An 18191-nucleotide genomic window follows, 5' to 3' on the forward strand; every position below is an offset into this window, starting at 1 on the left:
AGCCGTCATCACCTGTCCGACAGCGGACGCGTCCGGGAAGCATCCGGCGCCGACGGAGGGGAGGGCAGAGTGCCGCGAAGCTGCGCTACCAGTTTGAATAGCAGGCGCAGCGGCCACACCTCATCGGCAAACACGGCGCAGGGGCACCCGGCCATCCCTCCGGCTCCCGACGTAGCGGGGTTTTACCCCCGAGCTCATCCAGAGAGCCCTGGGAAGAGATTTGCTTCTCTCTCTGCTGCTAAAGGGTGATTATAGGGGGGATCACAGCCAGGAGCGGCTGCAAACTCGGGGACGGGTCAGCGAAGCACCAGCCCGGCTTGTAAAGGGAAGAGGGGAGCCACAATTCCCCGCTGACGGCGGGTTTGCACGGCCAAAACACTGCTTGAAGTCCTCGCAGCTGCCTGGCTCCGAGAGGAGCTCGTGCCCTGTCTTGCACCTTTCAGAGAACCACCACGTGCCCCTGCTGCTGAGGTTTGGGGGAAAACTGGGGAGAAAGGTTCTCGGGACACCCTGGCATCGAGCGCGTGTCCTAGCAGGAGAGGACGTACCCCCCGACATCGGAAAGCGGAGCTGGAAACCTCGAGCCCATGTGTCTCGTGGCACCGAACACCCCTCCGCAGAGCAGCCCCAGCCCCGGCTGGGGACCGTTTGCGAACGCCAGCACCAGCCCGTGCCCCGAGATTTTGTCCCGAGACGCAGCCCTTCTCCCCAGCAGCACGCACACCCCGACAGCGGACGCGTCCTGGTCCCAGAGACCTTCTCCACCAGCTCCCTTTGCAGCCACAGCCCTTTTACAAGCACCTTTCTCGAAGCAAACAAACCCCAAAGGGACTTTTAGATCTCTCTCCACTCTCATGGTCCCCACTGGATGCTCAAGGCTTCCCGAGCAGTGTTCTCCATCCATGCATCCATCCATGCATCCATCCATGCATCCATCCATGCATCCATCCGTGCAGGCTAGAGGTTGCACGCAAGAAGAGGAAGGTCCACCCAGGGAGGTTACTGCTCCAGCCAGCGAGGTCTCGGGCTGTTTGGTCGATGATGGGGCTGGGAAGGTCAATCCCAGCCCTTGGAGATGGGGAAATGGAAAATCAGGACGAGGCAAAAGGAAGGAAGGAGGGATAAAGAAAGGAAAATGGCGCCTGGGTCACACAGGACAAGATTTAAGTCATGAGGATCTTTCAGAACAACCTTCAGGCTCTAGTTTGGGATGGGAGATGTCCCGGCCGGCTGCAAGCCCAGACCCAGCGCGGGATCGAGATGAGATGGCGTCGATTCTCCTGCCCTTTCCACCGAGCCAATATAAACTCGTCTGCGTGAGCCAGCCGGAGGGAAACACGCCGCCCTGCCCGCCACGCAGCCGGAGCAAACGTGTTTTACCAGGCGGTCTGGTCCTACCCAGCCCTGGCAGCATCCGCCGGGAGAGCGCAGCCGGAAAAACGCCCCAAGGCTGGAAGAAACAAAAGGACAAGACCGGCTCGATACAAGGTGGGGACGTGGAAGATGGGGATTCAGGCTCTGTTGTTGCTGGTAACCCCGGGGGAATCGCTCTCATGCATCAAACCCTTGAGATGGGCGAGAAAATAAAGTCCCAGTAGGTGAGGCGCCCTCCCAGTAGCCCTGTCCACCTCAAACTGGTTTCCATTTGGATTTATAGGGAAGGGTTGGCGGCGGGGAGGAAGCCGGCAGCACGGCCAGCGTTTGCTTCGCCACGTGCTGACGACAGCGGCTGAGGCAACGGCGGTCAAACCCTTCCGGCAAGACAGGTCTCTCCCCCACCCCGGGCAGGCATCGCTCTGACCTCTCCCGCACCCGATTTTGCAAGACCTCGCCGTACGCCAAAACCACCTGCCAAGCTGGAGAAAGCGCCCGGTGGCTTCAGGGAGCATCCTCGCTTGGGCAACCACCGGCGAGGGGGGGAAAAAAGGGTTCTTTATATCCAAACCCTGTATTTTCCCCAAATTCTGGTTAAATGAAGGGCTCCTACCTCCCTTAGGGAGAGAGGGGCCATGCTCCTCCCAGCCCATCATCCCCGTTTTGGTGTGTTAAGTCAGGATTAGAGCATCTCCTGCCTCTCAAATCAGCCTCCCAGGCCCGCAGCATTAAACCTAGGTACCCTTAAATTAAGAAGCGCAGGGGAAAAAAGGGGTGAGGTTTAACCCCCGAGTGCTGCTACGCTGCTAATCCAGAGCAAAAGACGGGCGAAGGGGATCTGAGGGGCTGTGAGAGGGGTCAGCACGGCGGCAGCGGCCACGGTGGCAGCAGCAGAGCCGGGCAAGTCCCGTGGCGCTGAGCCCGGGCACCCAAAGAGCCCTCCAACGAACGGGTGGCTGGCCACGGTGCCGTCACACTCCTCCCTTTCCTGCCACAAAGCTCTTCCTCTCTCGCCCCCGTGTCGCCTTCAAGCAACTCCTCCGCACCGCCTGGGGCAAATTCGAAAGGAAACGGGCAAAGGTTGCACGGGCTGCGCCGCTTCCGTATGCCACGGAATGAAAAAACGCTGCCGACGCGAGGGATGCAGGGCACCTCAGATGCTTTCTCCAGCACGATGTCGCATTTCTCAGCCTCCTCTGAACGCCTGGGATGCCTTTTTCCCCCTGCCAGCCTCAACCCTGCGAAGGATCTTCCGGCTTTAAGGCCACGCTGCGGTCGGCAGCGATGCCAACTCAAGGCTCGCTTACCCGACGTCGCGTTACATCCTTTCCCGGCGCAAGAAAACTCCGGGATTGCTCCGCTTATGGGGTCAGGAAGGCAACGTGGTCCTTCGCAACCTTAAAATCCACCCCCATCTCCACGATGCCGATTAAAGACGCTGCAAAGGGATGCTTCGCTCCAGCTGCGGACCCCGACGAGCTCGGAGCCTCCCTGAATGCTGAGTGGGAGCAACCCGCTTGCGGGGAAGCGGCCCCCGGCGGGCTGCAGGGATTCAGCCGTGGGGTTCGGTGGTCTCGGAGCATCCCAAAGCGACGCCTGGGTTTCGTTTCCCCACATCTTGCATGGATTAATCCGTGGCACGCCTTAGCGCAGAGTCCCGTGCGCCGATGTCGGCAGGAGCGGGGCCGAGAGCTCACGTCCCGACGGGGACGCAAAGCAGAACAGTTCTGCAGTAACGAAGCACCGAGTAAAGGCTGCAACGTCCCGTGACAGCAAAAGCAGAGACCCGCTCAGCCGCAGCCTCGCAGCGCCTTTTCCAGACCCGCAGCACCCCAGGGTGGGCAGGGGTGCTGCGGGACATCGCCGCGCTCCCCGCTCCGCTCTGCCACCCCACCAAATCTGCGATGCCAGGGAGGGGGCTGCACCCCGCTTTGCACCGGGCCCTGCTCCTCCTTTTGCAAACCTTGCTGGAGAGGAAAGCAAAAAAAAATAAAGCAAGCAAGCAAAAATAAAGCGAAGCTGCCCTCCCCTTCCTGCACAACCCATCGCACAGGCACGGCTGGGAGGGGGATGAGCGCAACCCACGGGGGCCACGCACGATGCAACCCCCGGGGGGGCCCCGCACGATGCAACCGGGGGGATGTGCACGATGTAACCCCCGGTGGGGCCATGCACGATGCAACCGGGGGGGTCACGCACGATGCAACCCCCGGGGGGGTCACGCACGACGCAACCGGGGGGATGTGCACGATGTAACCCCCGGTGCGGCCATGCACGATGCAACCGGGGGGTCACGCACGATGCAACCCCCGGGGGGGCCACGCACGATGCAACCCCCCGTGGGGCCCCGCACGATGCACCGTGGGGATGTGCACGATGCAACCCCCGGTGGGGCCACGCACGATACAACCGGGGGGTCACGCACGATGCAACCCCCCGTGGGGCCCCGCACGATGCAACCCCGGGGGGGTCACGCACGATGCAACCGTGGGGATGTGCACGATGTAACCCCCGGGGGGGTCACGCACGATGCAACCCCGGGGGGGTCACGCACGATGCAACCGTGGGGATGTGCACGATGTAACCCCCGGGGGGGTCACGCACGATGCAACCGTGGGGATGTGCACGATGTAACCCCCGGGGGGGTCACGCACGATGCAACCGTGGGGATGTGCACGATGCAACCCCCCGTGGGGATGTGCACGATGTAACCCCGGGGGGGTCACGCACGATGCAACCGTGGGGATGTGCACGATGCAACCCCCGGGGGGGTCACGCACGATGCAACCCCCGGGGGGGCCACACACGATGCAACCCCCGGGGGGACGTGCACGATGTAACCCCCGGGGGTCCACGCACGATGCAACCCACCGTGGGGCCCCGCACGATGCAACCCCCCGTGGGGATGTGCACGATGCAACCGTGGGGCCCCGCACGTTGCAACACCCCCCGCGTGGGCCCCGCACAATGCAACCGTGGGGCCCCGCACGCAGCGTAAAGCCCGCAGCAGCCCGATGCAAGCCCGGGGGGGCCGTGCACACCGCCCTTCCCCCCCCCCCCCCCCCCACGCGTGGGCCCCCTGACCTGAGCTCATGGCGGGCGGTCACGCGCGGACCGGGGTGCGGGCGCCCCGGGGCCGGAGCCCCGCGCGCACCCAGCTCCGCGGCGCGCGGCGGAAGGGCGGCGCGCGGGGGCTGCTGGGAGTTGTAGTCCTTTACCCCCCCCCCCCCCAAAAACAAGGCAGCGCCCCGGGGCTTTGCAGCCCCTCCGAGACAGGGCAATGCACCGGGCTCTGCCCCACGAGGGGGGCTCTGCACCCCCCCCACAACAAAATAACCGGGGTCCTGCCCCAAAAAGGGTCTTGCACCCCCATATCTTGCAAGGAAGCAGACCAGGCTCTGCCCCCCCAAAAGGGCTTTGCACCCCCATAACTTGCAAGGAAATGCATCAGGCTCTGCCCCCCACAAGGGCTTTGCACCCCCATAACTTGCAAGGAAATGCAGGAGGCTCTGCCCCCAAAAAGGGCTTTGCACCCCCATATCTGGCAAGGAAATGCACCAGGCTCTGCCCCCAAAAAGGGCTTTGCACCCCCATATCTGGCAAGGAAGCAGACCAGGCTCTGCCCTCCCGAAAGGGCTTTGCACCCCCATATCTTGCAAGGAAGCACACCAGGCTCTGCCCCCAAAAAGGGCTTTGCACCCCCATATCTTGCAAGGAAACGCACCAGGCTCTGCCCCCAAAAAGGGCTTTGCACCCCCATATCTTGCAAGGAAGCAGACCAGGCTCTGCCCCCGAAAAGGGCTTTGCACCCCTGTATCTTGCAAGGAAATGCATCAGGCTCTGCCCCCCACAAGGGCTTTGCACCCCCATAACTTGCAAGGAAATGCACCAGGCTCTGCCCCCAAAAAGGGCTTTGCACCCCCATATCTGGCAAGGAAGCAGACCAGGCTCTGCCCTCCCGAAAGGGCTTTGCACCCCCATATCTTGCAAGGAAGCACACCAGGCTCTGCCCCCAAAAAGGGCTTTGCACCCCCATATCTTGCAAGGAAATGCACCAGGTTCTGCCCCCAAAAAGGGCTTTGCACCCCCATATCTGGCAAGGAAGCACACCAGGCTCTGCCCCCAAAAAGGGCTTTGCACCCCCATATCTGGCAAGGAAGCACACCAGGCTCTGCCCCGAAAAAGGGCTTTGCACCCCCGTATCTTGCAAGGAAATGCATCAGGCTCTGCCCCCAAAAAGGGCTTTGCACCCCCATATCTTGCAAGGATATGCATCAGGCTCTGCCCCCAAAAAGGGCTTTGCACCCCCATATCTTGCAAGGAAGCAGACCAGGCTCTGCCCCCAAAAAGGGCTTTGCACCCCCATATCTGGCAAGGAAATGCACCAGGCTCTGCCCCCCAAAAGGGCTTTGCACCCCCATATCTTGCAAGGAAATGCATCAGGCTCTGCCCCCCACAAGGGCTTTGCACCCCCATAACTTGCAAGGAAATGCAGGAGGCTCTGCCCCCAAAAAGGGCTTTGCACCCCCATATCTGGCAAGGAAATGCACCAGGCTCTGCCCCCAAAAAGGGCTTTGCACCCCCATATCTGGCAAGGAAGCAGACCAGGCTCTGCCCTCCCGAAAGGGCTTTGCACCCCCATATCTTGCAAGGAAGCACACCAGGCTCTGCCCCCAAAAAGGGCTTTGCACCCCCATATCTTGCAAGGAAATGCATCAGGCTCTGCCCCCCAAAAGGGCTTTGCAGCCCCCCCCTTGGTTGCACACCCCTGCACACTCACGCAGGGGTGGGGAACATGCACAGCTCCTGCTGCAGCAAGGCTCCCCCCTGGAAAGCTGCAGTTAGGGGGGATTTTGAAGCCAGTAAGGGGGTGCAGACCCAAGTAATAGCCATAGCACAGACCCCTCCAGCCGCAGCTTGGCTTTTTGGGGCTCCAAATGCTGCAAAACCACTGCCAGAAATACCCAGCACCTGGGAGAAGGGCTGCTCCTGCCCACCACCATGCCCAGCTGCGGCCAAAAAGCAATTCCTCTCCCCCCATACCCATCCTTGTACAAGGGAGTTTTGATTTCTTTCACAGGAAGGGAGATAAAGCGAATGTTTTCTTTGGATGTGCCTCAGGTAGAGCCTGCGCTTCCTCCCAAAGCCAGAGGTGAAGCGGATTTTGTTAATCTGAACATTAAAACCTCAGCCAGCACAGCGACGGTCGAAGCAGCGAGGGGCTGCCTTCGGTTCCTCCGCACCCTGCTGCGTTTCCATCCAACGCCTCCCAGCAAGCATGCCTAGCGTTTAAATAGAACAAGGCAAAAACCAGTTTGTGTTCAAAAAAAAAAAACCATGTTAGCTAAAAAGTGTAGTGGGAGAGGAGGAGGGGGAAATCACAGAGCTCTTTGTTCAAGCTGTCGCCGGGAACTCCTCGGATTTAAACGGGGAGATGAGATTACGAAGCACAGGGATGCAATATAGAAATATCAGTATCACGGGACTGACAACACGTCCCTGCCATCTGACATCAGCAGTGGGATCCTCTCCCTCACAGGACACGCGTACAGGACCAGCGCTCACCGAGACACAGAAAACGGGGGCAATTCAGTGATGCAGAAGAGCAGCCCAACACAGGGGGATTTTAAGTGTAAAATCTCTGACCTACAGAAGTCTGTCTCCCATCAGCTCTTGGGAACGAAGACATTAGCTCCAGGAAAAGAAAGAATTATTTCTGCAAATGAAAATTAAAGACAGCAACGTCAGCTTGGCTTCCCGAGACAGCCACAAGGTTCCCTGACTGCACAATACATAAATGGATGGAAAAAAACCAGGGTCAATTTGTGGGGTAAGCCTTTCCAGAGCTGCACCCAAGTTTTTATGTTACCTCAGTCTTCATTTGCCGCCCACTGGCAGCATCCTGGTTACCACCCCACATCTCAGAAGCAGCATCATGACATTTCTAGAAGTTTCTACTACATCTAAACACAAAAAAAGCCGATTAAACAGCAAAACAGAAAGCCCTTCTTTTCTCTTCACCCCCTCCATGACCACAAACAGCTGCTTCAAGCAACAACCTACCGCAAACACCACTAGTTTGAGAGATCTGGAGCTAAACCACGCTTGTACTAGAGCAAAGAGAAAGCTTCAACCCTGTTCTGATAAATCTCATCTACTTTAGGACTTGGAATAAAAAAATCTCAGCAGGGGAGTGGCAAGGCACCTTTTTCCTAGTGGCACTGCCACTGGTATTTTGCCACATGCCTGCACTCTCCGAGCTCCAGGTCCTCCCTTTGCTCCTCACCAGAGCCCGGGGGATTTCAGAGCGGGGCGAGAGTCTTCCAACACTTCCCTTTCCCAGCCGCTTCCATTGAGTTCTTGCTAATCGCCACAGGTTTATTGCTTGCAGGTCTCTTCCGCCACATGTATTCGCTTTAAAGACGCAGGATCAAGGTCATTACAGAAATTCTCTAAGAGAAGAGCTCATCTCTGCTGTGGGGCCACTTTCAAATCCTCAATCCCACAGCAGAGCCTCAGAGGTAACCCCAGCTGCTCACGCACTCAAAACTGCAAACCAGAGAGGTTTGGGATTCTATGAGCGAGGCAGAGGCAACAGTTCACTACTGCTAATAAAGTAACAACTCTTATTCGTTCTTTACAGTATTTATTGTACGTGCAAACGTATGGAAAAAACACCAAACTCCCTGCTGGAACCTTCTCTTGCTAAATCAGGTATAAATTACGTTCAGGTAAAGCATGTTTGTGTGTTACACTTCCAGTTAAGGAACAGCATTACGCAGCGGTCGCCTTCTCTTTGTAAGTTGCCATCATCTTCTTGATCTCAGCAATTGCTTTGCCAGGGTTCAAACCCTAAAAAGGAAAAGTTTCAGTTAGCTCCTCTGGAAATGAGGATGTTGGAGCATCCTCCCCCCCTCGCCTCGATCTAAACTCACAGATATGCTGCTACTCAGAAAAACAGCTGGCAGAGGACCCCTTTGTTTCTAAAAACTGGAGCCTGGCCTAATATTGTGCTTCTTTTCAAGTGCTGGGAGGTTACAGGATACTGAGGAACAGCTCAGAACAGCCTGCTCCAGGCGGGCTGGGGATTATGGTATGCAGAGCCCCTCGGTTAAGGTGTGCTGATGTAGGTTTGCCACACTCCAGCCTCAATTTAAAGGGAAGAGCAAGCCAGCCTGGAGTACAGACGCAGTGCTCCAGCTTGGAGCTCACCTCCTCTACCTGGGGGCTGAACCAGCAGCACTTCCCACCGCTCAAAGAACACTCATTTAACTTTGGAGGACTGGTTTTAATCAGCACTGCGAGGATCAAAGAAGAATGAGCGGCTGAGTGATAGGAACTTTTAATAAAGCTCAAGCAGGACCGAATTCAATGGTTTTACAGGTGTTACGAGATGATTTCTGGAGGCAGAAACTGCTCTATAAAAGCTTAATAGTGACAGTACAAGAGCCATGGGTTTTTTTTCCCTTGTCTGAAATAAAAAAGCTGTCTGTTGGAGGACACCAGGGAAGTGAGCAAGAACACTAAGTCACAAGATGAAACTGCTTCTCACACAAAAACCAGCTAAGCTTTCCAAAGAAGGTTTTTCTACAATATAGACACATGTCACATTGCAAAGGCCCCTAATCCTGCAGCACTGCTACCAAACCAAGCATGCCTAATCTCAAAATGAGAGGGGGATCACAACTGCCCTGCTGTATCGCCGTGATTACAGCCACAGCACTGCGGGACAGAGAACGAGCAGGGAATTACCCAGGTGCACAGCTCACCGTGAAGTCTTTCAGGGCTGATGGAGGCAACAGCCAGGATTAGAGCATGTGAGTGGAAACGTGTTATTAACCATAACTGTGTCTCAAACTTGAGACCAAGCCTCAGCGTGCTATTTCCCCCACACGATGTACATTCCTACGTACAGCCAGATCTCCAAGTTGAACCTTCACCTTTAGCTGAACTATGGCTGATACCAGATCACGAGCTAGCTCCCTAGACAAAGGGGGAATTATCTGTAGTCAGTGAATCACTTTAGAAAAATAAACATGCAAAAATCAGCATGCAGTGCTCCTTACCAACACCTGTCAGCCCAGATCTCTGGGATCTCATTCTCCCCACATCTGTGATCCACTCAAACATTTGCCTTCATATTATTTCACAGCTCAAGGAGAATTACTCCACCTCCAGGTGGAAGCAAAGGCTGACTAGAAAACAGCACAGCTGGCAGGAAAGCAGAACTTGATAATCTGCCCAACAACAGGCACAAGGTCATCGCAAGATGAGGAAAAGGCATGCTCTGATTTGGGAAAGCTTTCTCAGTTCTCGAAACAAATACCAGAGAGAACAGACCATCTGGGAAATGCCCTGCCAGCAGGATGTCAGCATAAACCACATCCCCGAAAGGTGCCGAAAACTTGCCATAGTCTTCTCCATCTCACAAATCGCATAATACATCACGGGTAGCTGCTACCGTTGGAGTTTACGGTCGCACTGTGTGGGGGTTAAGCACCTTACTCACAAGGCTCACACCAACTGATCGGACTATGCAGGACAAACTTCCCTGTACCGTTTCTGGCAGCGTCCCTCACACGACCAGCGCCCTACTGTCACACTCCTAAATCCTGGCAAGACAGGTTCAAAGTCACGGCCTGGCTCACGCGGAAGAGATAGATGTTCCTGCGATGTGTAATACAAACTTTGCCACGCCCTCCTGTACAGTCACTATCATGAGGAAGACTGCTGGTAACTCATCGTATTTCAAAAGGCTAAACAAGCCAAGGCAAGCTTGAGAAAAAAAAAAACCCAAGCGGGTATTTTCCTATTGGTTTGAAACAAGGTGCTTGGAAACAAGCCGGTAACCCCAGAAGGGACAGAGGCAGGATGTACACATACCTTAGGGCAAGTCCTTGTGCAATTCATGATAGTGTGACAACGGTAGAGGGAAAATGGGTCTTGAAGCTGTGCCAGGCGCTCCTCTGTGTAGTCATCTCTGGAGTCAATCATCCAGCGATAGGCCTGAAAGTCAGCGGCATTTGACACACCAAATGCTTCTTCAAGGTGTTGTCAGTGTGAGATTATTTTAAAAACAATACCTAAGTCAGGAATTCTGGTCCAGGATCTGGACTACGTAACACCATCCCACCTGCGCTCACAAGTATTTGTACTGCTTTTAGATGGCAGTCCCACGTGACAAACGGGATCAAGCCTTACCTGCATCAGTACCGCAGGACCCAAGTACTTGTCCCCGTTCCACCAGTAACTGGGACAGCTGGTGCTACAGCAGGCACACAGGATGCACTCGTAAAGTCCGTCCTGCACAGGGGTGGGAGACCACAGTCAAGCCACTCCAGAAGCCCATGACAAAGCCTTTTTTTTTTTTTAAAAGGGGATTTACAAGAGCACATGCTTCCCCCACCACTCTCCCCTCTAGCGACTTGCTGCAACAGAGCGGGTCCGAAAACCTTGTGCTGAAGAAGCACTGCTGGTAGAAAGCAACTCCTACACGCAGGTCCTCTGAAACAAGATGCATGCAATCCTCCCAACTCAACCCGTATAATAAATTGGGTTTTGTGACAACGGGGTGGGGGGAGCATAAACTGAATAAAAATGTGACAATTGCTTGATCTTCCTGCATTCCTTCCTTCCAGCCTGTCCCAGTAAGTGGCTGAGGAAAGGAACAGATATGTAATCCATTAACAATTCAAGGCCATGTTAAAGAAGAGAAGACAGAGCAAAGTCTGCCCAACAGCCTATGGGAGAAGAGCTCATAGTTTAGCATGTGCTTTCAGGGTATCCCCAAGCACTTACAGAACAGGAATGGTGCGATTCTTTAGCTATTTCACCATTTTTAGAGATGAAGGCCTTTTTATTTCAGGCACTGAAGAAAAATTTAGATCTGCATGGAAGTGACACCAGGCAGAAGAGAAACTGAGGAGCAGAGGGTCTCCCAAGTCTCCTAGTAGCTCAATCAACCCCCCAGGCTAAGAGACAGAGTCCAGTCTGGCTTAATTTATGTATCTGAAAGTTGTTCTGGGACAAAGGCCTCATTAAATTTAGTTTAGAAAGATACCCAATGCCAGAACTCCTGGGAGCTTGCAACAAGACTACTGCATTAGTCTTTTGGAAAGACTTGCCAAGACTAGGTGAGTCAGAGTTACAATTAGAAATAAGATAAATTTAGACCAAAAAGGTAACATTTCATATGATTCATTATTTAAAGAAAAAGGTGGGAGTTTTTCAGCTGACACTGTATCCAAGTTTCTCCTGCACACAGGCCATTCTCAAAGCAAGAGAAACTTCAGCAATGAGATAAAAAGCCAGTTCACTAGTTGTGAGAAAGATTCAGGCAGCTCTTGCAGTTGCCTTTAGGTTTTCTTATTTCTACTTGAATGAGAAAGTGATTTCAAGGATTCTGCTTTATGAAAACCATGTGAAGAAAGAGTCCCTTTAGTCCTTACATATGGATCAGAGAACATTATGAAGTGGTGCAGCAGAACTAACCGTTGCCCTTGGATAGAGATTCTTTCAGACTGTAAAATCCTGCGGTTGTTAAGACGTCACAGCGCCAGTCACATGGCGCTGCCAACATCTCGGGCACATGACCGGTCTATCCATCGGATGTTAACTTCACAGCAAACACGCATGACGGAAAACTTTCAAAGATCATTGCAGAGAATTAGGCTGCAGCTCACATGTTCTCATTGAATCCCCTTTAAACAGCCTTCCTCTTTGCTGTTCACCTTCACCTCTCTTTTACCACTTGCCAAAATCTAGGCTGCCCACCCACTTTGCACCTCCTCAGTGACAGCACCACAGCAACGATTCACAGCTGAGCATTGACAGGCCAAGCTTTGAACCACAAAGTGAGTGATGGATCCATCAAGACAGGTCAGAGGCAAAAGAGAAACTGCTGATTTAATCACAGAGTCACTAAGGTTGGAAAAGACCTGTAAGATCATCAAGTCCAACCATCAACTAACACCACCATGCCCATTAAACCATGTCCCAGATGATACTTACTGCAGCAGCCAAGGAAGTCCAGACAAGAACTTACCCACGCTATAAGCTTTTTAAAAAGCTATTATCTCCCAGCTGTTCAAATGGTTCCTCAGACACCCTTCAGTTTTATGCAGAAACTTTAGATCAACAATGCTACGCTCCCAGAAAACCCCCTCAAAGTAACACAGTGCTCAAGACATACATCCGAAGACTTGCACTAACACATCATGCTTGTGTCTCCACATCCAAAAGGGTTTAGCTTTTGACATTAGTTTTTAGGGCTGTAAAACCCAGCAAGCAGCAACAAGAGAGCATTGCTTAGCATGCTGCAGCTAGACAAGACAGACAGCGCTGAGCCCGACAGCCTACATGCCAGCATAAACTGCAGGGCCTTATCTCCACTGGAACATTACAAGCCTGTAGCCTTCACAATGTTTTTACAAACACACGTGGTTTCACAGTGCAGACAGTGGAAATGAGATCAGAGTCCCCATCGCAACCGCAACTGCATTTCATTAGCAAACGTTACCCCTAGCAATGCAGGCATGCCATGACACTGCATTTCAGGGAGCAGATTCCACCCACATCAGGTTTTGCACCAAACAGCTTTGTCATTAAAGGAACTAGAAGCTACTGCATGCTAGCGTTTAACCCTGGTCTTATCTGGAAGGGATTTCAATGGTAGAAAAGAAGCAGTAACCAGTTTCTGACGGTCTTCTATGGACTGCAGGTACTGCTCCTTGCCCTGTTTCGACTCATCCTTCTTCTTCAGATAAGGCTCGATGGATTTGTATTGTGCATAGAAGTTACTCAAGTCCTAGGAGTCAAAAAGCAAAGAGGTCACATTTAGCAAGCTGAATTGATGCATGAGAGATTGAACATCGGCTACCACTCCAACAGAAGAAGGCATTTTCTACCTCAACCTGCCACATTCCTCCAAACAAGGACAGATTTAGTCACTGCTGTGAAGCTCAGACCCACCCAAGCCAGAAAACACCAGCAGGAGTTAACATGTGAATTGAGACCTGATCTTGTTGGCACCTCCCAGCGTTATTCCTTCCAACCCAATCTGAACACCACGCTGCCTGGAACAGCGTCACCCTTGGTCACAAGCTGAAGCAGATACTTACTGGAACAAGGTCCTTCACCACATACATGTGGGGGAGAGGGTAGATTTTAGTGATCTTATTGAGATCGGGGTCAATTCTTTTGATACAGGCCAGCGTGTTTCCGCCAGCAATGTTCATAGCACAGGAGCCGCAGATGCCTGAGTGGGAGAAAAAGAATAAAACATGAGATATTTACCCTCTTATCCTACTTGAGGAAGATCCTCTTGGCCCCAAACATGCCCCCGGCTTGTCTTCAAGAAACTCTGTACGTGACAAGGAAAACGCCAGAAGTTGCCATTGGGCCAAACACGCTGCTATTTAAATAAAGAACAAACACAGGAGTCACTTTCATTAAAGCCTAAACACACTCTCAGCATTGAACTTCCTTCCACAGCAGAAAACAAGCGGCTTGGACACTTCATCCCTTTCGCATCATTCATTAGCTTTACATGCTACTTAGGGTGGGGAAAACATTCAGCTTTGCTTCGCAAGCTTGAAGCACAAGCTCATATTGATGCGAAGCAGGTAACGCTAAGATTATAAGATGGGAACCAGGCGCATCCCCCATCAGCCCTACAGTAATGGTCAAAAGCATCCCTGAAGGTCAGGGACATAAAACAAAGTCCCTATGACAGAAGCTTCTTTCTGTGCCTTCTGCAGCAGGGTAGAGTGGTGCCGTAAACTGCATTAACTCCCAAAGGTGAGAGGACAGACACTCACCAGAACAAACAGCATATAAATAGCTTAATAAATGGATTAAATGACACCACTAATCATCTCCCAGTAATAGAAGGATCAGATGAAGCCCAGGAAAGGCCAAGGTTTACAAGAAAAACCACCGCAGAACTGTCACAGATACTGCTCAGGTCAGGACCTCGGGTATCCAATTCAGACCAATGCCTAAAACATCATATTAGAAAGATGACAAATGTTGAAAGGGCAAAACTCTAATTTCAGAGGATTTCACATATATCGATTGCTATGAGTCAGAGAAATGCCGCTGCTCCTCACGCCGACGAAGCTAGCCCTCCTCAGCGCCTGACGCACAGGCAATCCTTCCCCTCGCTGCCAGATAAAGTCTGGCACTTGAACAAAGTTATTCCTCCCACTCGAGAAACGGTTACAAGTATTTTCCAGTCAACTGGAGAGGGAACCAGGACTGCAGACACAGGTCCACAAGTATGCAACAGGAATGCATGAGTGGATTTTTTCCCTGCATGGTAGAAAAGGGGCAAGATTGAACCAGCCCAGCTTGAAAATCTGTCTTCAGGTTCTCAAAGAAAAGTATTCAGGGCAATTAATTCCAGCCACTCGGAACACGGTCAGCTATCTAAATATCAAACACTGAGAACAACCATACGAAATTCCTCCACCTGCTACGTTGATTCTACAGGAAACGGCTGCATTAAAGCATGCTTTTCATTTAGATCCATGTCAAAACATCTTTAGGCATCAACTGCACCTAAATTTCTCATACTTGCAAACCCACCTAATTAAATCAGAAGTCATTCCATAAAGACATCCTCCCTTCCTGCATTTCCACAACTATCATTTTAAGCTCAGCATCCCAACATTACCCATGAATTAGGACTTTTTTTACAGGGAAGTCACCTGGACGGGTAAGTTTTAACGCAGTTAAACAGACACGCTGTACCTGAGAAGCAGCCGGTAGCTCTGCAATGTAAAACCACCAGATGGCCTTTTCCTCAATCAATCATTTAGCTTAGTCAAAGGGCCAAAAAAAGATTCCTGAAGCTATTCCTAGAAGTCATAAGTACTCTTCCAGTTACACCCTTTCTCATTTCCACAGCAGCACTAGATAAAGCAGCCCCTACAATTCATTCCCACTCGCCACGTCTGCCCCCTCAATTTTGCTGTTGTAATCTCTCGTGCTAGATTTCCCTACGCAGTCCATCACTGGAGGGCAGCAAGATGAACAAGATTAGGACAGAAACAGGAACGACTGGGGCTAAGCATATTGCTCATAGCTCAGTGTTGTTCTATTACGCCCTGTGAATATGAGCTTTAACTTTACTACTTGATTCATTGATGTGTTTCATATGCAGCAGCTGGAAGAGGAGAGTGGTACACTGCCATCTACCCCAACGTTTTCTAGTGGTTACACCTACACGGTCAGCAACACAGTCTTCAAGGACAATCTTCAGTTTGGCAGGCTGGAAAATCCTTCTTACCTTCCCTGCACGATCTCCGGAAGGTCAGAGTGGAGTCCAACTCATTTTTAATCTTGATCAGAGCATCAAGCACCATAGGCCCACATCTGTAACAGAAAACAAAGCCAGTGAACCTGTATAATTCCCTCCCCAGCCTTAGTGCTTGATCTCTGGCATCCCAACTAAGCAGCACCTAAAAGGGCTTTGATGAACCACAATTAAGAATACACTTTTTTTTGCCAATCCCAGGCAACAAGATAGAGATCTCTCGATCAGCAGCGTGACCCATATGCCTCAGCACACATCAGGGTGGGAGAGAAGCCCTTTCTTTTGCTGATGCGCAGAAGATCTGGCTTAGCTGGAGAGAGTTCAGACAGCACAACTGAAAACCGAGTGCCTTGCTACCGGTCCTCTCCTTTTGGGTCAGGTTTTAACAAGTCTGCCTGTCCTCATTAGTCACAAGAGGCAGCACTGTACACAAAAACAAACAGTCCTGGACGACTTACATAATTTTATATACAGCAAACAAGGCAACACCCAGAAATTATTAACTGGTGCAAGTCACACAAAAATAGAGTTCTCCGTCATGCGCTTCTTAAGTAGGGAGCTGCGTGGCTTTGTATCTGAAGCTTTCAGAAAGGGCTCAAGGTGAATTCCTCTGGCAAGAACACAGCAGCAACCGGAGCTCAGGGAAATCGAGGCACACATGCCCATGCAAAGGTTTCTACGCCACAGGGAAGACCGCACCCCTTCGCGGAATCACAGAGAAGTAAGAGCTTTCTTCGTGATAGCTATACCAAAGTGTGCAGGTGGTTACTATAAGTTTAACATGACCTGTGAACTAGAAGTAACTAAGTGTGAAGAAAACTATGAAAAGAGTTGATAAAGCTTCCACTTTCTCTCCCAGGTCTGGGACTGCGAGCTATACATAAAACAGTTTCCTTTTGGAACATGCCCCAAAATTGTCCATATAAAGAAAAGCTTATTAAAGCCACAAACATGTTCAAGTCTTCCATACAACTCAGGGACACAGGTAAAACCTCATGGAAGTCACAAAACAAAGTGACCATTTTACTGCTGACAGCTATTGAGATACTGTCATTCAGAGTACAGTTTCATCTGTCACACTTAGCACCAACAGGTGAGGGAGGGGAAAATAATCCCACATGATCATAGTTAAGATTTATCAGGAAATAACATTGATCTCACCTGTGCTGAGGACAAGGTGCTCTGTAACACAGCTGAGGCACTGCCTCCCTGGCCACTCCAACAAGGTTTTAACAGTCCCTGAAACTTAATGAGACTGCTGACACTTTCAGCTGTCAGCTCAAGTGCTCCTCAACCACCCTCCATTATCACTTGTCAGATAACCCAGGTGCACATGCAGCACCAATGCACCTGCCTGGCAGCAAAGCTTCTCCCTAATGGGGCATACTCACTTATTCAAATCCACTTCATATGTCTGCATGCGGGGCTTGTCCCCAGGCTTATCGGGATCCCATCTGTAAATGGCAAACTTCTTGATACGGGGAGCCGCTGCAGCTGCTGTCTGCACTCCCCGGCATATCTGTATTCAAACAACAACAAAACAGCCCTTAGGTCCCCTTGGGTGGCTCTTAGCAGGACAAAAAAAAAAAAGACTTGAGGCCACATGCTTCAGGGAGATTGCTGTAGGACCCATCACTGCTTTGTATTTGGGCACTCATACAGTTTTTGGAAAATCCTCCCAAGGATTTGCCAGAGCAGTGCACCTGGACCCAGGGAACCACCTCTGTCCTGGGGCTCCCTCCTCCTCCCCGAGGCAGAAGAGATAATCCTAAAACTAAGAAGCAACCCATGGGTGCTGCTGCAGTGCCTGCAGACACTCTTTCCTCCACAGCCCTGAAGACTCTTCCTGCCCCAAAAGTGCCCTCAAAAGCTCCCAGTCATGTCTCTACCCCACTCCAGACAAAAAAATCTTTTCTGCACCACCCCTTCCTCCATCACTTTTCAATCTCTATCTCCCACTAAACTTTGCTCTAGACCCTTTCCTGCTCCTTTTTGACCCCCAGACCCTCCCCAGCATCCCCCTCACACATGCTCTTGCCCCCCAAGCCCACTCCTCTTTCTCCTACCCACTCCGAACTCTCTTACCAGCCTGCACTGCACCCTGGACCCCCTCCTGCCCCGCAGACCCTCTGCACCCCCCCAGCTTCCTCTCAGCCCTCTCTGCAGCCCCTCCTGCCCCCCAGCTCCCTCTTGCCCACCCCCAAATCTCACAGAGCCCCTCCCACCCACCAGAACCCTCCACCTCAGCCCTCCTCAACCCCCAACTCCATTCGCACTCCTCCAGCCCCCCAAGGCCCCCCATCTCCCCCCAAACCCTCAGCCCCTCGCGCCACGCCTCCCCCGACAGCCCCCGGCCCAGCTGCCCGGAGCAAGGCGGCTCCAGACCCCTCACCGGCCGCGGGCCGGCCCGCAGGAGCCGCGCGGGGACGCCGCGCCTCAAGGAGACTCCCACCACGGCCGCCGCCATCTTGGCGTTGCGCAGTTCCGACCCCGTTGCCCC

The 18191-nt window shown here is 52.4% G+C and overlaps 1 protein-coding gene across 2 annotated transcripts; it reads right to left on the minus strand.

Moving 5' to 3' along the window:
- Positions 1-8006: 8006 nt before the first annotated feature.
- On the minus strand, positions 8007-18158 carry SDHB (succinate dehydrogenase complex iron sulfur subunit B). 2 transcript variants are annotated; one of them, XM_059829990.1, is made up of 9 exons: positions 18070-18158; positions 17957-17969; positions 17083-17210; positions 15665-15750; positions 13494-13630; positions 13064-13180; positions 10576-10677; positions 10258-10380; positions 8007-8226 (listed from the first exon to the last, which is right to left on the minus strand). In XM_059829990.1, exons 1-9 carry the CDS (start codon positions 18156-18158, stop codon positions 8149-8151), a joined length of 873 nt encoding a protein of 290 aa, XP_059685973.1. In that variant the 3' UTR covers positions 8007-8148. The 2 variants fall into 2 exon arrangements, with proteins under 2 accessions (XP_059685973.1, XP_059685971.1); XM_059829988.1 differs by lacking the exon at positions 17957-17969 and having other exon boundaries at positions 18084-18158.
- Positions 18159-18191: the final 33 nt, after the last annotated feature.

Source organism: Gavia stellata, chromosome 27 (assembly GCF_030936135.1).
Source record: "Gavia stellata isolate bGavSte3 chromosome 27, bGavSte3.hap2, whole genome shotgun sequence".
Lineage (NCBI taxonomy): Eukaryota > Metazoa > Chordata > Aves > Gaviiformes > Gaviidae > Gavia > Gavia stellata.